Raw genomic sequence first — 15,179 nt, forward strand, 5'->3', positions numbered from 1 at the left:
AGAAGCACGGCTGTGTACACCAACGCCTCAGCCTAAGACGGTGTTGAGCTGCTCAAGGAAGCCTCAGCATGCTGTGAGTGACCACGCCATGTCTTCTATGCTGTGGATTCCAGTTCCAAGTCTCTTCTCCAACATGGCCCTAGGATACCAGACTGACCTGGAAGCGTCTTTCTGGGCAAGCTGTGTACTTACTATGAGGTGGCTGGGCTTGGTATCTACAGGCCACCCACATAGCTCACTCTCCAGGCCTCCAAGCATCAAAAACAGTGCTCCGCAGAGCTCACTGGTGTCCCCAAGGGGAAGGGCCTGTGGCATGCAAACCCTGAACATTCTACAACAGGAGGCAGCACCTCTTAATCCTAGGGAAAGCCCTGGAAGCGCCCTGTTCAAAGAGGCCCCCTGATCAAGTTCAAGAGGACAGAGGCGGGACTTGACAGGCACTGGCTGTATAAACAGACATATCAGTGTTTACCTCCAAACAGGACATGTGCAGAGTGTGACAGAAACACCATGGGATGGGCCTACCAGAGCAGAGGCCACTCATTAGCCCATGCTACCCAGGAGCCCCCTGGCCTATGTGTGCAGGCCAGAGCAAGGCCATACCTTTCCTCTTCTCTGCACTGATGTGTGTCAGGTTGAAGAAGGTCAGGAACTTCCTCTTCTCCTCGAAGTTAGGGCTGTTGTTCATCTCATCGGGGCTGTAGCGGGTGGACAGAGCCAGTCTGGGGGAAGGTGTCTGCCGCTTGCTCTGAATCGCAGGCGGCGATGGGCTTCTCTCTCTCAGCATCCGCCTCCGCTTCCGGCGCTTCTGTGCTACCAGCTCCTCCTTCTGCTGTTGGGTGGTCAAGCCAAAAAGTTGCAAAAACTCTAGCTTCTAGATCGGGAAAGAAAACAAACAAGTATAAAGGCACTGTCTGCGGTATGCTTTTACTGCCCCAGGGGCCCCGTGGTCTACACAGTCTTGACTTGGAGCTAGGCCATAGAAACAATGGCCTGCGGGGTTTGGAAGCCAAGAGGTAGGACCCAAAGTGGGGACCAACAACCCAGCCAGCCCAGAGCACTGCAGAGTTGAGGAGGGCCTACTTACCTCAGAGGATGTATCCAGTTTGAGGGGTGGCTGCTCAGCCACACAGCGGAGGTGTGCCCTGACTTCTTCCTCATCACTCTCGTCGTAAGAGTCGTCGAGGTCATAGTAGTACCCTGATGGCAGAAATGGGTGCAGTGAGCCAGGCTCAGAACCCAGGATGCTCCGTGGGCATGTGCTCCTGGGGGCATGTGAGTGAGACCACGGGGCTTAGAGGGCCTGCTTGCCTCCAGTCTGCTGGACACCTGCAGTGAGCTAGGGATGGCAAGTGCCCAGCTTCCTTGAGACTCACAGAGAATCGGATGTTCCCTAGGCCCAAAGTGGAGCATTCCTGACAGAAGCCCAACGTCTATGGCTTTGTGAACATGCTGCCCCTGGTGTGAGCCTCATGGGAAGGCAACTAAAAACTACAGAGACCCCATTCCTTTTCACGGTGGACTGACAGAAGGCCCCAGCCAGGCCCTAAAGGAGCATGACCAGCACTCAGGAAGATGGCCTATATCATCTCTAGCTAAAAGGAGCTAGGTGCACTACCAGACAGGCCAATCAATTCCAGAGGAGACAAGACTGGCCTGGGGCAGTCGTCCCCATCAGGGGTGTGCTGTATCTACAGCCCCTGCTGGCTCTCCTGCCTTCTGGGGACCTCGGGAGCTATCGCTTCCACTGGGGGGGGGGGGGGGGAGGGAGAGGAACAGTGCCAGCTGCTGTCCCTCATTCCCTAGTGGATTTTACACGTGCCCGCAACTGTCGCCAGCCAATGTGTAAAGCCCTGCTGGGCTATCCCTCTGTTAATGTCACACTGTTAATATTTAAAGACACCCGATTAGCCTCTACCCATCACTTAAACGTATATCCGCGGCACTGTCTTATCACAGCCTGTGACTTGCCATTGTGGGATAAAGTGCCTCACAGCAGACCAGCCAAGGGGTCCTGAAACTGCTACCTGCAACCAATTTTAAAAACTGCGCTGAGGCCTGAATGGGAGAAAGGTGAGCAGCTGGCCCTGGGGTCTCCCGTCCTGATGAACCCCCATTCCCAGACAGGCTGGGACCCACTCAGGAGGCCAGACCTTTCTCCTGAGCTTCACGCCGCCTGCGCTCCTCCAGGTCCAGCTTGCTGACCAGTTTCCGGCGTTGCTGAAGAAACTCATCATAGATGTATGCTGGGTCAGGGCCCCTCGGTGAGGGGTGGCAGAAGGAAGAGCCTGGCTTCAGAGGCCCGCTGAGCTCCCCGAAGGGGGCTGCCTGGGAAAGGGAGGGCCGTTGTTGGCCCAAGATGGTCTGTGTTGATTTCTCAAGTTCAGCAAGGAAAGGCCCAGGTCCATGGGGTTCCAGATTTCCTGCCTCCCGTGGTGGCGGCTGGTATTTGTCCAGTGGTGTGGCCTCACGCTTCCGGGGCTCCTCTGTCTTCTCCGTGCAGTAGACACGCTCCACTTTGACCAGCGGCACAGCAGCTGGACGGCTCGGCTCAAAAGCCGTCGAGTGGCTGTGCAGGGAGTGACTCTCAGGCCGCCGCGTCTCCAGGGTATTGTCCATCAAAGACACTGGGTTCCAGAGGGCTGTGGGCACAGTATGGTGCTGGGGCTTGGGTGAGATGAGGGGCGGTGGACCACCAAAGTGCTGTGGGGGTTCTCGGCTGCTCTGGTCATGACGGTTTGGTCCTGGCCTGGAGAGAACACACTGAGGCATCAGGGATGGAGCAGACCCGCCTACCAGCCTCCCACAGCACACCCAGGGAGGCTTGCGGGCCTCACAACGGACTGCCTGTGAGTGTAAATTCCTAGGAGGAGAGTTCATCCCTCCTATCCCCAGGAGAGCCATTTCTTCCTGGAGGTGAGGCTCTGATATCACAGCCCTTCCTCCGGATCTATCAAGCATGGGCGGGAGGGCAGGCTAAGGATGAGCCAGGGACACTGGCTTTGAGTGTTCATCTAGCCCAGGACTTCCCACAGGAACGGTGGCTGTGCTGCTGCCCCCCTGTGGTCCCTGTCAGAAGTGCAGCAGCTTGGCCTAAAAGACCTGGCAGTCCACAGACAAGCAGCCTGCCTCAACAGGTGTGTGAAAGGCTTCCTCCAACTATACACTCTCTTGCCCAGTCTGCCCAGGACCCTCACCCCTTCACTGTGCCATCCACGACACCCTTGAGGCCCAGATGGGAACTGCATCTGCAAGCTTCTTTTTGCAGAAAGCTACTACTATGATACAGAACTGGTCAAAATACAGAGAACAAGTGACTTTGGGGAACCCAGTCCTGCTTGGTGGTCTGCAATGCTACTCCCACACCTAAGACTCAGGGAACACTGTAAAGGGGTGGAAGACCGTAAGAGTCAAAGCACCAGGACTCCTCTGGTAGGCAGTGCCATCTAGACACAACAAGGAAGCTATCACCTCAACAAGACTCGCAGTACCGACAATACTAGCTGACATGCCAATCCGGGGGAGCGCTCTCCTAAGGCCCTACCACTATTAGGAGAGCTACAGGTGATCAATGGCTGCTTTGAGAGGAAGAAATATCCAGGGACAAGCAACCTGGTAAGTTACCCAATCCCAAGTGGTCAGCGCTAAACACATGTACATAAGAGCAACACAAAATGGGTGTGCATGCCAGGCGGCGGTGGCGCACACCTTTAACCCCAGCACCCAGGAGGCAGAGCCAGGCAGATCTCTGTGAGTTCAAGGCCGGCCTGGTCTACAGAGTGAGTTCCAGGACAGGCACCAAAAGTACACAGAGAAGGCCTTTCTTGGAAAAAAAACAAAAACAAAAACAAAAAACAAAACAACAACAACAAAACACCAAAATGGGTGTGTATATATATGCTATATGTACACTGTAATAATAAAAATTACAGAAGAGGTCATGAACTTGTGGCACAGAAGAGTTGGGAGGGAGAAGAGAGATGGGAAAATGAAAGCAGCACTCATGAATGAAATTGTCAAAAAAATCTTTAAAAATTAAAAAAGTCGTCTTTGACGCATCTTAACAGGAGACAACTTACAAAGAGCAGTTTTAGGTACTTTTCCAAAGCTTAACCCTTCTCTAAGGTTGACACGGGCTGTTTAGACCCGTGCTGCCCAACGACCAAGGGCAAGGTGTCTGGAGGAGGGGCCCAATGGGCCACTGCGAGGCTCCTAGGGTCCTCCCTGGTTGGCGGGGAAACCAGTTAGCACAGCTGCCAAGGCTGCCCCTCACTCCTGCAGACTCAAGCCCGAGAGGCAGAGCGCGGCATTGCGCCCTCCTGGTTCAAAAGTAAAGGGACAAGCAAACACACCACAGGCCAGAGCCAAGCAAGCAACAAGCCCTAGCTAAGGGTACACGAGCCCCCCCTTCTACCTCCCCGTGGCAGGGATGGCTGTATTTAAGACAGGTGTGCAAGGTGTGGAGGCCAGGGCTGGGCATCTTGGACACTTGCAATTGCTACCCTTTTTCAACATGGAGGACAAGGATTAAGAAGGGCGGGGACTTATGTCAGCAGGGTACCTGTGTCCCAGACAAGAACAAAGATGCTAAGGGCTGGAGTGGTTCAGAAAGATGAAGCAGGACACGGGATGGGCCAACAGCAGGGGACAGGAGAGTACAGACAGACAGACAGACAGACTCTCTCCCCCCCTTTCTTCCCCTATGCTCTGAATCAGAAGCACCTGCCTCACGTGTGGACCCACCTGGTGCTCTCAGGCCTGTGCTCCACCTCTGTGGGCACCGGGGGCCGGCCCAGGTCCAAGTGCTGCTCCAGCACCTGCTGCCGGAACTCGGACACCTGGGACTGGCGGTCTTCCTTCTCTTGCCGCAGCCGCCGCTGCCGTGCCAGCCATTTCTCCTCCTCATTGGTGCGCTGGATCAGCAAGGCTGTGGCGGCACTGTTTCCCGGCAGAGAGAAGATGCCGTGGCTGGAGATAAGGCTGGGCACCGTATGGTGTGGGGCAGGCACTGGGTGCAGCGGATGCTGCATGGGCTTGGGTGCCTGCAAGCCCACATCCTTCAGCTTCTCTGTGGGAGGAAAGACTGTCACTGCAGGAGGCCCATGGCTGAAGGGGTCTGGTAGAACTTTCAGGAAACATGTCTCATCCTCAGAGAGAGGAGACGTGTGGCTGGCTCAGAGCGTACGGTTTACACTTTTAGGACTCATGGGGGCCAGTGGTTAAAACAACCATATAAGAGCTCAACTACATAGATTTTCATGAAATAAGTTACATTCAAAACAAGGCGGGGATGGCTCATGCCTGTATTCCCTATACTTGGGAGGCTGACACAGGATGACTGCCGTGAATCTGAGGTAAACCTGAGATCCAGGCTAGCCGTGGACACATAGCCTAGCTACAGCATACAACCTTGACTCAAAATAATAATAATAATAAAAACAAAATGGAAAAAAGGTCAGATCTGGCCTCCACCATCAGCATAGCAAAAGGCAAAGACAAACCAAGGTTCCAAAAGTGCTGACATTACTTCCTTCCCTAATGCTTTGGCCAGTTACTCCTTCCATTTTTAGGGGCTCTTGGGCTCCTGGATCTACCCCGGGTGCCTTGGCACACCTCTTCCCAGTTGGGTGCTCAGCATTTTGCCAGCTTCAATGGGACAGACAGCACCCCTCACGCGCCAGACAGGCACACAACTGCCCTCCACACAACTCATCTCGGGTACCTGCTCGGGTTGGGGTCAGCTGCTCCGAGGGCTTGGGCCGCTCCTCAGTGGCATGGCCCCGGAGTCCATGCAGCTCAGCCACAGGCAGGAAGGGGGGCTCCAGCGCCTTGGCAGCCAGCAGCTCCTTCTCCCTCGCCCGCTGCTCCCGCTGGCGCTCCAGCTCCCGCTCCCGCTCCTTCTCCCGTTCTCGCTCCAGCTCCTTCTCCCGCTCCTTCTCCCGCTGCTCCCGCTCCCGCTCTCGCTCCTTTTCCCGCTCTCGGTCGGCCTCTCGCTCCCGTTCACGCTCCCGCTCTCTCTCCCTCCGCAGCTCTTCGTCCATCTGCAGCCTGGGGACAGGACAGGCAGAGGGCAGCATGCCGAAGGATGTGCAGAAGGGGCGAGTCCATGCCCCAGCTCCGAGTGGGGCCAGCCATATGCAAACCCTCCTCCCCTGACCCACGCATGGAGGCACCCCCCACACACATACACTTCAGGCCCCGCTGAGGGACTGAAGCATGCTCTACTGTGGTCCCCTTGCTTTCCTGAAAGCACAGCTTACCTCTCTGCGCTGAGGCTGGACATCCGCTCCGAGTGCAGCGCTGCCAGGGACGAGTGCGAGAGCTCAGGTGGGTAGCGGACCCCCGAGAGATGCAGGTGCATAGCGGATGGGTGCAGTGGAGGCAGGGAACCGGGGGTGGGGATGGGGTAGAACGGAGACCTTAAGGCTGACAGGCAATAGGAGTCATCCATCCTGTAGAGAAAGATGGGACTGGTGTGTGCCAAGGCCACTGCCACAAACGATAAGCTTGTCTAGCAGACGCAAAGCTCCGCACTGAATCCCCAGCACTGCAGGAGAGAGGCTAAGACTCGGGCAGGCGAACAGGTACTTCTCTGCTAGGTGAGTCCACTGCTTCAGCAGGCTCAGCACAGCAGAGGCTGCAGGCAAAGGACTCGTCCATGGTCAGAGGCTACTAGGAACCGACCACATCGGCACCGAGGACCTCCCAGATTCTGGGTAAGTGGGCAAGAAGGGCAGCCTGGCTGCAGGGAGAGGCCTCTGGTGTGATGCACCTTGCCAAAAGGCCCGTCTGGCTAGGAGCTTCTGCAGGAAGAGGGCCTGGCCGATTCTCACCAGGGTCTCTTGTCACACTGTCTGTTAGTGGCTACTGGCTGCCGGGAGGTTGATGTTGAGAGTCGGGAACCGGGGAGCAACAGCAGGTGGCTGGGGGCTCATCCACCGTGACTCAACTGAGGGCCAGCAGATAAGCTTGGGCTAAACTCAGAGGGGGTCTGGGGAGAGCTATAGGGACGGACCAAGTCTCCTTTGGGCGTCTGGTCTCAGGCCCTGGGAACACCCGACCTGAGAGGTCCTGTCTTGCTGAGAACAGATTAGCATGTGGACAGTGTGGGGGGGCCGTCTCACCTGAAGGCGGGGTGGGGGAACGGGTGCGGGGCCAGGTAGCTGGGGTGATAGTAGGCAGCAGCTGGGTCCAGGCCAAGTGGAGGCAGGGAGGACATGCGTAGGTCCTCAGCGGTATGGTAGGGCCGGAAGCTCCTCAGGTAGTCCTCAGTCACTGTGCTGGGGGGCACCACATGGTGCACAGGCCGCTGGAGGCTACAGGAGAAAAGGTGGGTGAGCAGAGGACCCACTTTGGACCCGGAAACATGGCATACGCCCCAGTAGCTCAAGGCTGCCCCTGCCATCCCACCTCTCACCGGGCTCAGGCCCCGTCTCTCAGTAAGGAGGTGCAGCCCTGGCACGGGCCCAGAATACACAGAAGGGCAGCTGCCTGCCCCTCAAAGTCCCTACCAGTGGACACGGCTGCTAGAGGAGCTCTCTGTCCCCCGACCCGGAGGACGGGTTTAAATGTGGGTGTGGGAAGTGCTAAGTCTCAACGTGGAGTGGACCACAAGCTCAGGTGGGGCCAAGGACCCGGGCAGAGCAAGCCACAGAGGCTAACAGCAACACTCTACATCAGCTGGTGCAAACCCCAAGGCTGCCTGGAGCCACGCCACGTCCTCCCTAGCCTGGCACTTACTTGAGTGGTTGGAAGCGGGAATCCTGTACGACTGAGCTGGGGGAGAGGCCGAAGGGGTAGGGGGTGCTGAGCAGGTGGGAGGGGATGGCCGGGCCTGCTGCCTTCTCCTGGGCTAGAGGCGGCTCCACCAGCAGACGCTCTCGACCACTGCTGCCGCCTCGTGAGGCAGAGTCCTGCGGGAAGAAGATGCAGCAGCGTTAGGGCTTAGGAGCCAGCCGGGTTCACAGAAAGGCCTCTGTTTGGCTCATACTCTAGAAACACCTTTCCGCTAATGTTTTCTTTATAAAAAAGAAGAAGAAAATCACAAAAGAGTTATTTAGGGAGAAGGCATGGGGTAAGGGAAGTGTGGCCTCCCATGAGTAGGTCTGGTCTAAGGTCTCCTAGGGCCTGGCTCTGCCCCCAAAGTGACTTCAGCGATGCCAAGGAGACCTTAAAGCCCCAGACTGCTGAGTCTCAAGACTGGGGCATGTGAGAGGATCTGCAGGATAGGGAACCCTACTTCCCACTACCAGTCCCACATGGGGTGGTCATGGGGTCACGCACACACATCCTGGGGACCTGCAACTTAGGAAGAGCTTCTCCCAGGGTGCTATCTACGCTAGCGACTGTCCTGGACACTGGGGACACTCTTGCATACATTTAGGCTGTGGGACCCCAGGGGAGGCGCGCTTCAGGCACAAAGCGAGAGGTGGCAGTAACCCCAGGGCCTGGGGAGATCCAGCCTCACGGGTGTCCTGTATGTCCTGGAGAAACCAGACAGAGCAGCCCTCCTCCCTGTGACCAAGAAGGAAACCTTGTGGTAAAGCAGAGTGGCACCAATGGGAACATGGCAAGAGAGAGACACCCTGAGCCAAGGAGACACTGAAGCTAGGAACTCTGACGACACTAACTTGTAGAGACCTGGCACCGTTCTCAGGCCCTTCCCAGCACGAGCAGCCAGTAGTACTCAGAGGGACACAGGCCCTCTGGCTGATACTTGCTGAACCTGTGTGACTGTCAGGACATGGGAGCCCAGCACAGGAACGCTGATGGTCCGTGGAGACAGGCCTGCCTGCCAGCCCTCCCTGGACTAATGTCTGGTTACCCGAGGCGGTGGTGGCACCCCCAGGTCTGGTGGCACCCCCAGGTCAGCTAGCAACGTGAGGGTGTTGGTCACTGAAGCACAGGTAAAGCCATGAGGGGAGGAGGGGTTACTGTTGTACAACCAGCTAAGCCTCTGTGTGTGAACTGAGGGGGCAGGTTACCACAGCACCTTCCGACTCCATTCTCACAGAGCCTAACACAAGCCCTCCTGCTCCCCACAGACAGACAGCCACGATTAATTGAGGGAGACAGGCTGCTGATTGAATTTTTAATGAGCAGCAACATCTGTTTCCTTCCCAGAGTATAGCAGCAGGCTGTCTCTGTTCCCGGTGGGGTCTTCACGGGTTCATGACCTCTGACCTGCCCTTCTCAGGAGGGGCGTTCACACAGTATCATAAAGGTGGGGGGCACACATCCCACCCACACCAGGCCAAACAAGGAAGACTAGGGGGATGGCCATCGGGCTGCTGGGGGCACTGTGTCCTCTCTCTGACCAGGGCCTGGCTGAACGTGAGCCAGACACCAGGGAAATAGGTCAGCCGGGAGCTAGGGTGCTGCGTGGGTGACGAGAGGAGGACCAGGCTTGGTGGCCGCCGCAAGGCACCGCATGCCGGTGGCTGTGGCAGACAAGACGCATCTGTAGAGCTGCTTGACACAGCTGCATCCATGAAAGGCAGCGGCTGGGGGAGGAGGGAACTGTCACTCTCCAGTGATTAGAGCAAGGTCTCCACAGTTGGGCAAGTGGGACATGCCTGTTAAGCTTCAAAACAGACCGTTTTTCATTTCATCTCTCCTCATGCGGCTTCCACTGCCTGGTCACCCCCTGAGAAGGGCCCCGGAGCCACCACCCCCTTGACTTCCAACAGTGGATGCAGCCTCCAGAGGCTCCTAGTGACTCATGGCCACACTGCAGGGAGAGCCGCATCCCCGCCCTCCTGGAAAGGATTAAACTCTCTGCTGAGCTCTGAGCATCATCTGCTCATCCACCGCGCTTGTCGCCCTCCCTGGTGGCACACAGGTCTCATTAACTGCAGCGTGAACTGCTGGAGCGCAGCCATCACGGCCCCTCTCTGGGTTACTAAATGTTTCTGAGGCGCTAAGGACCCGCGGAGGAGAGTGACAGGCTCCGGGCAGAGGAGTCACGAGTCAGAGGCACAGGGACAGAGGACATGCATGCACACATGAGGTGTCTCGGACCTGGGCCAGGGGCTCCAATCAGTGGAGGCTCCCAGCTCAAGGCAGAAACAGGAAGTGACCTCCTGCAAGCTTCTCTAGGAGTGAGCCCAGAGCCAGCTAGCCATCAGGCAGGCCGGCTGCCCATGGAAGGGGTGTATGGAGATTTACATCAGCTGACTCATTGTCCCACGTCAAAGCTGAGCTCTGGGAGGAGTCCACGGACAAATCATGGCCACAACTTCTTTGACTTCTCTTAAACCAGGATAGGGTGGTTCTAGGCTGCTCTGAGCCAAGCTGAGATCCAGGGACAGACTCTGACAGGCTTCTCGGGGTCAAGCGCTACTCCAGTCACAGGAGGAAGGTGCCAAGGCCGGCCCCAAGCTTCTTTCAGGAGTCTGCTGGATGCTTGGAGCACTCTTCTGGGGACCAGAGACACCCAGCAGACCAGTGGGGCAGATGGAGGTCACACCCTGCCTATCCCACCTCAGCCCAGCTGGGGAGAGGTGCTCCCCTCCCCTCCCCTCCCCCTCCGTCTTTGTGGTTTAATTAGTACTTCCTAGCAGTACAATCCCTCTGGGAACAGGGCTGGAGAATCCAGGGAAAGCCACAGCTGACAGCGGTTCTTAATTAGCCAGGCCCCTCCGGGCGCCAGGCGGGTGGGAGGCCCCGCAGAGTGAAGGGGAAGCTCCAGGCACTGGCTCCTCCGGTCCAGTTAGCTTAGTATGTGGCCAGCTGGGAGGCTGCAGATGCACAAGACCCCTCCTGCTGGGATCAGGGACTATCAGTTGGCCTACGCTACCATGCCTACTCCCCCAAAGCAGTGAGAGCTATCTTCCACCCAGGGACCCAAGGCTCAGACACCACCTTAGGCACTTTGTGGTGTCATGGACTGCCCCTCATCCATCTCAGCCTGGTGCCTCTGGGTAAATCTGTCTAGGAAGACCCCTAAAGAAGTGACTACAGTCAAGGCCACCAGAGGACACAATGAGATACCATCTCAATGTAAAGGAGCAGGCCTCACCAGCCCCTCCGCTCCCCTCCTGCTCTGGCCTCCTAAACAAGGAAATGTGTCTGCGGTACTCTGTCACATCCTAAGGAAGGATGACCTTAATCCCAGCATCTTCCAGTACTGGGTGCACATCAAGCCCACCTTGCAGAAGAGTCCGGGGACCAGGGTGAGGGGCCAACCTTGCCCACAACCTCAAGTTCCTGACAGGGAAGTCAGCTCCCTTCAGGGACATCCTCTGTCCTCATTATGTCTCTCTCTCTGGACTAGGTCACTCACCTGGCGGCTCTCACTTCTCCAGACTCCATTGACGGTTTTGGTGGGGGCAATAGTGACCACAGGGGGAGTGCTGGGAACACTGTGACCCCCAGGGGGGACAATAATAGGACCCATGGGCACTCTCTTGGGCGTGCTGGCTGGAGAGCTGTGGTTGGTAGCTGGGGAGGACACGGGGGACGATTCGCTGCTCAGTGAAGACCCTGTGGAAAGAGAACACAGAAGCTCAGGAGCTATGTCACTGCCACGCTGCCCACTGTACCCACACTTCTGCAATTCCAGAACTCTCACTGGGAGTGAGGCCCCAGGGTGGCCAGGCAGGGAAGGAACCACAGCTATTCCACATGGGCTCAGGAACCAGTTAACAGCTGCCACTCAGTATGGCCCTCTGCACCCATGGAGAGTGGGAAACAGAGGCCAGGTGTGCTCAGCAGCTTGGCCTGCTTAAGTACTGGGCAGCTTTGCCGGCCTGTCACACTGCCTCTCAGGCCTGGAGGTGGACAACCGTTTTTAAATTTAAAAATCTGAACTGTAATTCACTATTTTAGAATCATGTCAATGGTGCTTCAGTCTATCCGCCATACTGAGTGAATACTACTATATCCAGAATATCCCCATCCCAGAAAGAAATAACATCCCTCCCCACAGCAACAAGATAGGAGGCAGCTAGGAGGAGGGCAGCTTAGTTCTTGGGGTGTCAGTTCCACAAGGGCAAAATAGTTGGGATGACCTCAGTCAGATGGCCAATGCTGATGTTGGGACAGAGCCTTGCTCTATGTCAGCTGACATGGTCCTCTTTCCCTAGGGCAATCCTGCCACCTGCAGAAACGGCTTGTGTAACTGTACAGAGCAGCCCCCCCCCCCCAAATAGTTCCAGTCAAGCAGCCCTCTTATTCACGTGCCTACCTGTCAGGGCCTGACCCAGATGGGCAATGAGACCTGAGGGCCATAGCCTAAGGAAGGAAACCACAGTTCTCAAAATGGGCAACAAACCCACACTGCTCATACCCTAAGAACTCTCTAGTCAGCTGGGCGGTGGTGGCGCACGCCTTTAATCCCAGCACTCGGGAGGCAGAGCCAGGTGGATCTCTGTGAGTTCGAAGCCAGCCTGGGCTACCAAGTGAGTTCCAGGAAAGGCGCAAAGCTACACAGAGAAACCCTGTCTCGAAAAACCAAAAAAAAAAAAAAAAAAGAACTCTCTAGTCCCTGCCCGACAGCTGGGCAGGGCGAACTCTGCCACAGTGACAGCCCAGGAAAAGGCTTAGAGAGACACACTGGCTTAGGAGGCCAGCGTCTGGAATCTGGAGCAGGCAAGCCACAGGGCTGGTACAGCCAGGCCTGGGGACTGACCCTGAGAACCTTGGGAACAAGCTAGCTACCATTCATGAGTCAGGGGAGGGCCTGGCATGCTAAACCTCCCTGGATCCAGCAAAGCACCCCTCTGTGCAGCTGAGAAATCCTGCTGTCTTCAGAGAGCCAGACAGACAGCAACACCCTAGGCTTGCAATGCCAACCCACATATGTGTTCAAAAGCGAGGGCTCCTATCAACCACACACCCTTGACAAAGTCCACGCATTCTGAAGGGAACCATGCCTGCAGCCACGGGCTACACCAATTCCCAGCCTGGCCTGTTCTACAATGGAAAGCCTGGGACAAGGCCCTCAGCCACTCAGGAGAAGCCACTAGGAGCAGAAAGAGCCAAACTGAGCATACACTGTGGGATACAACCACCTTGTTCAGAGACACACCAAGGCAGGGGGCCAACTTTTCAGATGGGGTCTTACTACATAGTTGAAGCTGGCCTGGAACTCACCATTGGGTGTGTCTCTTCCCATACCAGGCTTAAAAACTCAATCAATCTCCAAAAACAGCAATCTGCTTGGGTTTGCCACTATCCTTCCCAGGAGACCCACGATATAATATACATGTGTCATATGCTATCGTTCTTTGCATATGTTTGTGTGTGCAAGTGCACATGTGTGCAAATGTGCATGCAATGGCCAAACCACAACTCTGGGTGGATTCCTCAGGAGCATTGCTTACTTTGCTTTTAAGACAGGCCTCTCTCATTAGCTGGAGCTAACCTGTCAGGCTAGACAGAATGGTCAGAGGCCCTAGGAGTGTGAGACCCCATGCCCGGCTTTTAAAATATATGTTCTACGGCTCACACTCGAGTCCTCAAGCATTTTACTGATTGAATTATCTCCCTGGCAACTCCTGCCCCTCCACCCCCTTTTCTTTAAGATAGGATCTCACTCTGGAGCCCTGGTTGGTCTGGACTCAAGGCAATCCTCCTGCCTTAGTCTTTTGAATCCTGAGATGAAAGGCAGTTTGCACTCATCACCACCATCAATTTGAGAACATTTTTATACCCTCCAAAGAAACGGGCATACAACCCTTCAGCCATGTCTGCTCCACCTCTGCATCCAGCAGCCTGCATGGACAGCTTTGCAGGTCCTGGGGTTCCCTGGCCCCTCCTGCTGTATCGTGTTTCCTGCACCAGAACTCCATCCATACACCTCAAGATTGCTGACTCTCACTGAGGGAGGGGGACTAGTCACCAATTCCCCAGCCAAAGGACAGCTTCCTGGGCCTTCCTGACAGTACTGTGAATAGTAGCTACCTCACACTGCACAGACACGGACCCACGGGCAGGGAACATGCTATCTGCACGCTGGAGTGGAAACAGTTAACACTTCCACGTAGAAGGAAGGCCACCAGTAGCCAAAGCAGAGGCTGTCTCACTATCTATCCAGCTTCCTGCAGAAGCTGGGCCACAGTTGAGGATGGGTAGGTGGAAGTGACCCTACTCAGCAAGCCTCAGGTCAGTAAACAGGGACCTCCTAGCCCCTCTGTGCCCCAGTCTGTATGGGGGGAGCCCCCAAGGCAGCCAGCTCGGCTGGGCCCCACCCTGCTCCTCCCCAGGCCAGCACAGGAGGCGGGGGAGTGTACTGGCTGGTGTGGGGCTGGCTCAGAGAGGATGAGGCTGGCCATGGACAATTAGCAGCCTAATCCCATTGGAGGTGGGAGGCCAGCGCTCACCAGCGAGAGCCTTGGGATCAATACCTCACAAGGCGCTGCCAATTAGTGAGGCTGGCGCCTGGCTCCCGGCCCTGCGCTCTCGCTGTGCTGGTGGAGCAGGCAGGTCCGCCATCACTGTAATTAACTGACGCTATTCAGCCGGAATGGCGGAGTGGGTCAGAGAGCTGGAGACAGCCTGCAGATGAAGAGGCCGACAGGGCCCGCATCACCTCTGCTGCCTGATCCCACACATCAGGCCAGGACTCTATGGACAGCGCAGGTTATTAACAGCCGAGACCCCAAAGGCAAGAGCTTGGGCAGCCCTAACCAGCTGGTATAGAGATGAGATACAGAACTGTACAGACAACTGCTGAGCACCAACTGCATCCATTGTCTCTTTTCCTGAATATGTGTATGCATGTTTGTGTGTGTGGAAGTGGGGGCTGATTTCAAGTGTCTCCCTTAATTGCTCTCACTGTATTTATTGAATCTCTCATTGAACCTGGAGCACAACTGATGTGACTGGCCAGCTTGCCCAGGCTTCCTTCCATCTCAGCCTCCTACACAGGCTCTAGGGAGCTGAACTCAGGTCCTCACGTGGGCACAGCAGGCACTTTATCCCCAGCTCTCAAAGCCACAGGCCTGGGCCCAGCCCACAGGGAACCCAGGAAGGGCGAGGGTAAGGCTTGTCCCACACAGCCCCGTGTGTCTGGGGCTCGACTCTGATCTGTGGCACAATGCCATGCTCAAGTGAGGGAAAGGAAGAGCTGCTGAGCCAACAGCGTCAGAACAGGGCGTCAGAACAAGCCTTTGGCTCCCGAGGGTCGGGAGAACCTTTTCCAGTGGGACCAGAATCCCAAGGAGGGCTTGAACAGA

The 15,179-nt window shown here is 56.3% G+C and overlaps 1 protein-coding gene across 4 annotated transcripts in view; it reads right to left on the reverse strand.

Annotated features, from left to right (window-relative positions):
* Gse1 (Gse1 coiled-coil protein) overlaps positions 1-15,179 on the reverse strand; it is a 337,518-nt gene that overhangs the window by 6,948 nt on the left and 315,391 nt on the right. For all 4 annotated transcript variants that reach the window (XM_059263914.1, XM_059263915.1, XM_059263913.1 and 1 more), the window contains 9 exons: positions 11,285-11,484; positions 7,741-7,913; positions 7,125-7,316; positions 6,261-6,452; positions 5,723-6,048; positions 4,744-5,068; positions 2,154-2,749; positions 1,088-1,200; positions 604-874 (listed from right to left, as the gene is read on the reverse strand). In XM_059263914.1, coding sequence (XP_059119897.1) covers positions 604-874; positions 1,088-1,200; positions 2,154-2,749; positions 4,744-5,068; positions 5,723-6,048; positions 6,261-6,452; positions 7,125-7,316; positions 7,741-7,913; positions 11,285-11,484 — 2,388 coding nt within the window. The remainder of the gene's footprint in view (positions 1-603; positions 875-1,087; positions 1,201-2,153; positions 2,750-4,743; positions 5,069-5,722; positions 6,049-6,260; positions 6,453-7,124; positions 7,317-7,740; positions 7,914-11,284; positions 11,485-15,179) is intronic.

Source organism: Peromyscus eremicus, chromosome 5, assembly GCF_949786415.1.
Source record: "Peromyscus eremicus chromosome 5, PerEre_H2_v1, whole genome shotgun sequence".
NCBI classification, from domain to species: domain Eukaryota; kingdom Metazoa; phylum Chordata; class Mammalia; order Rodentia; family Cricetidae; genus Peromyscus; species Peromyscus eremicus.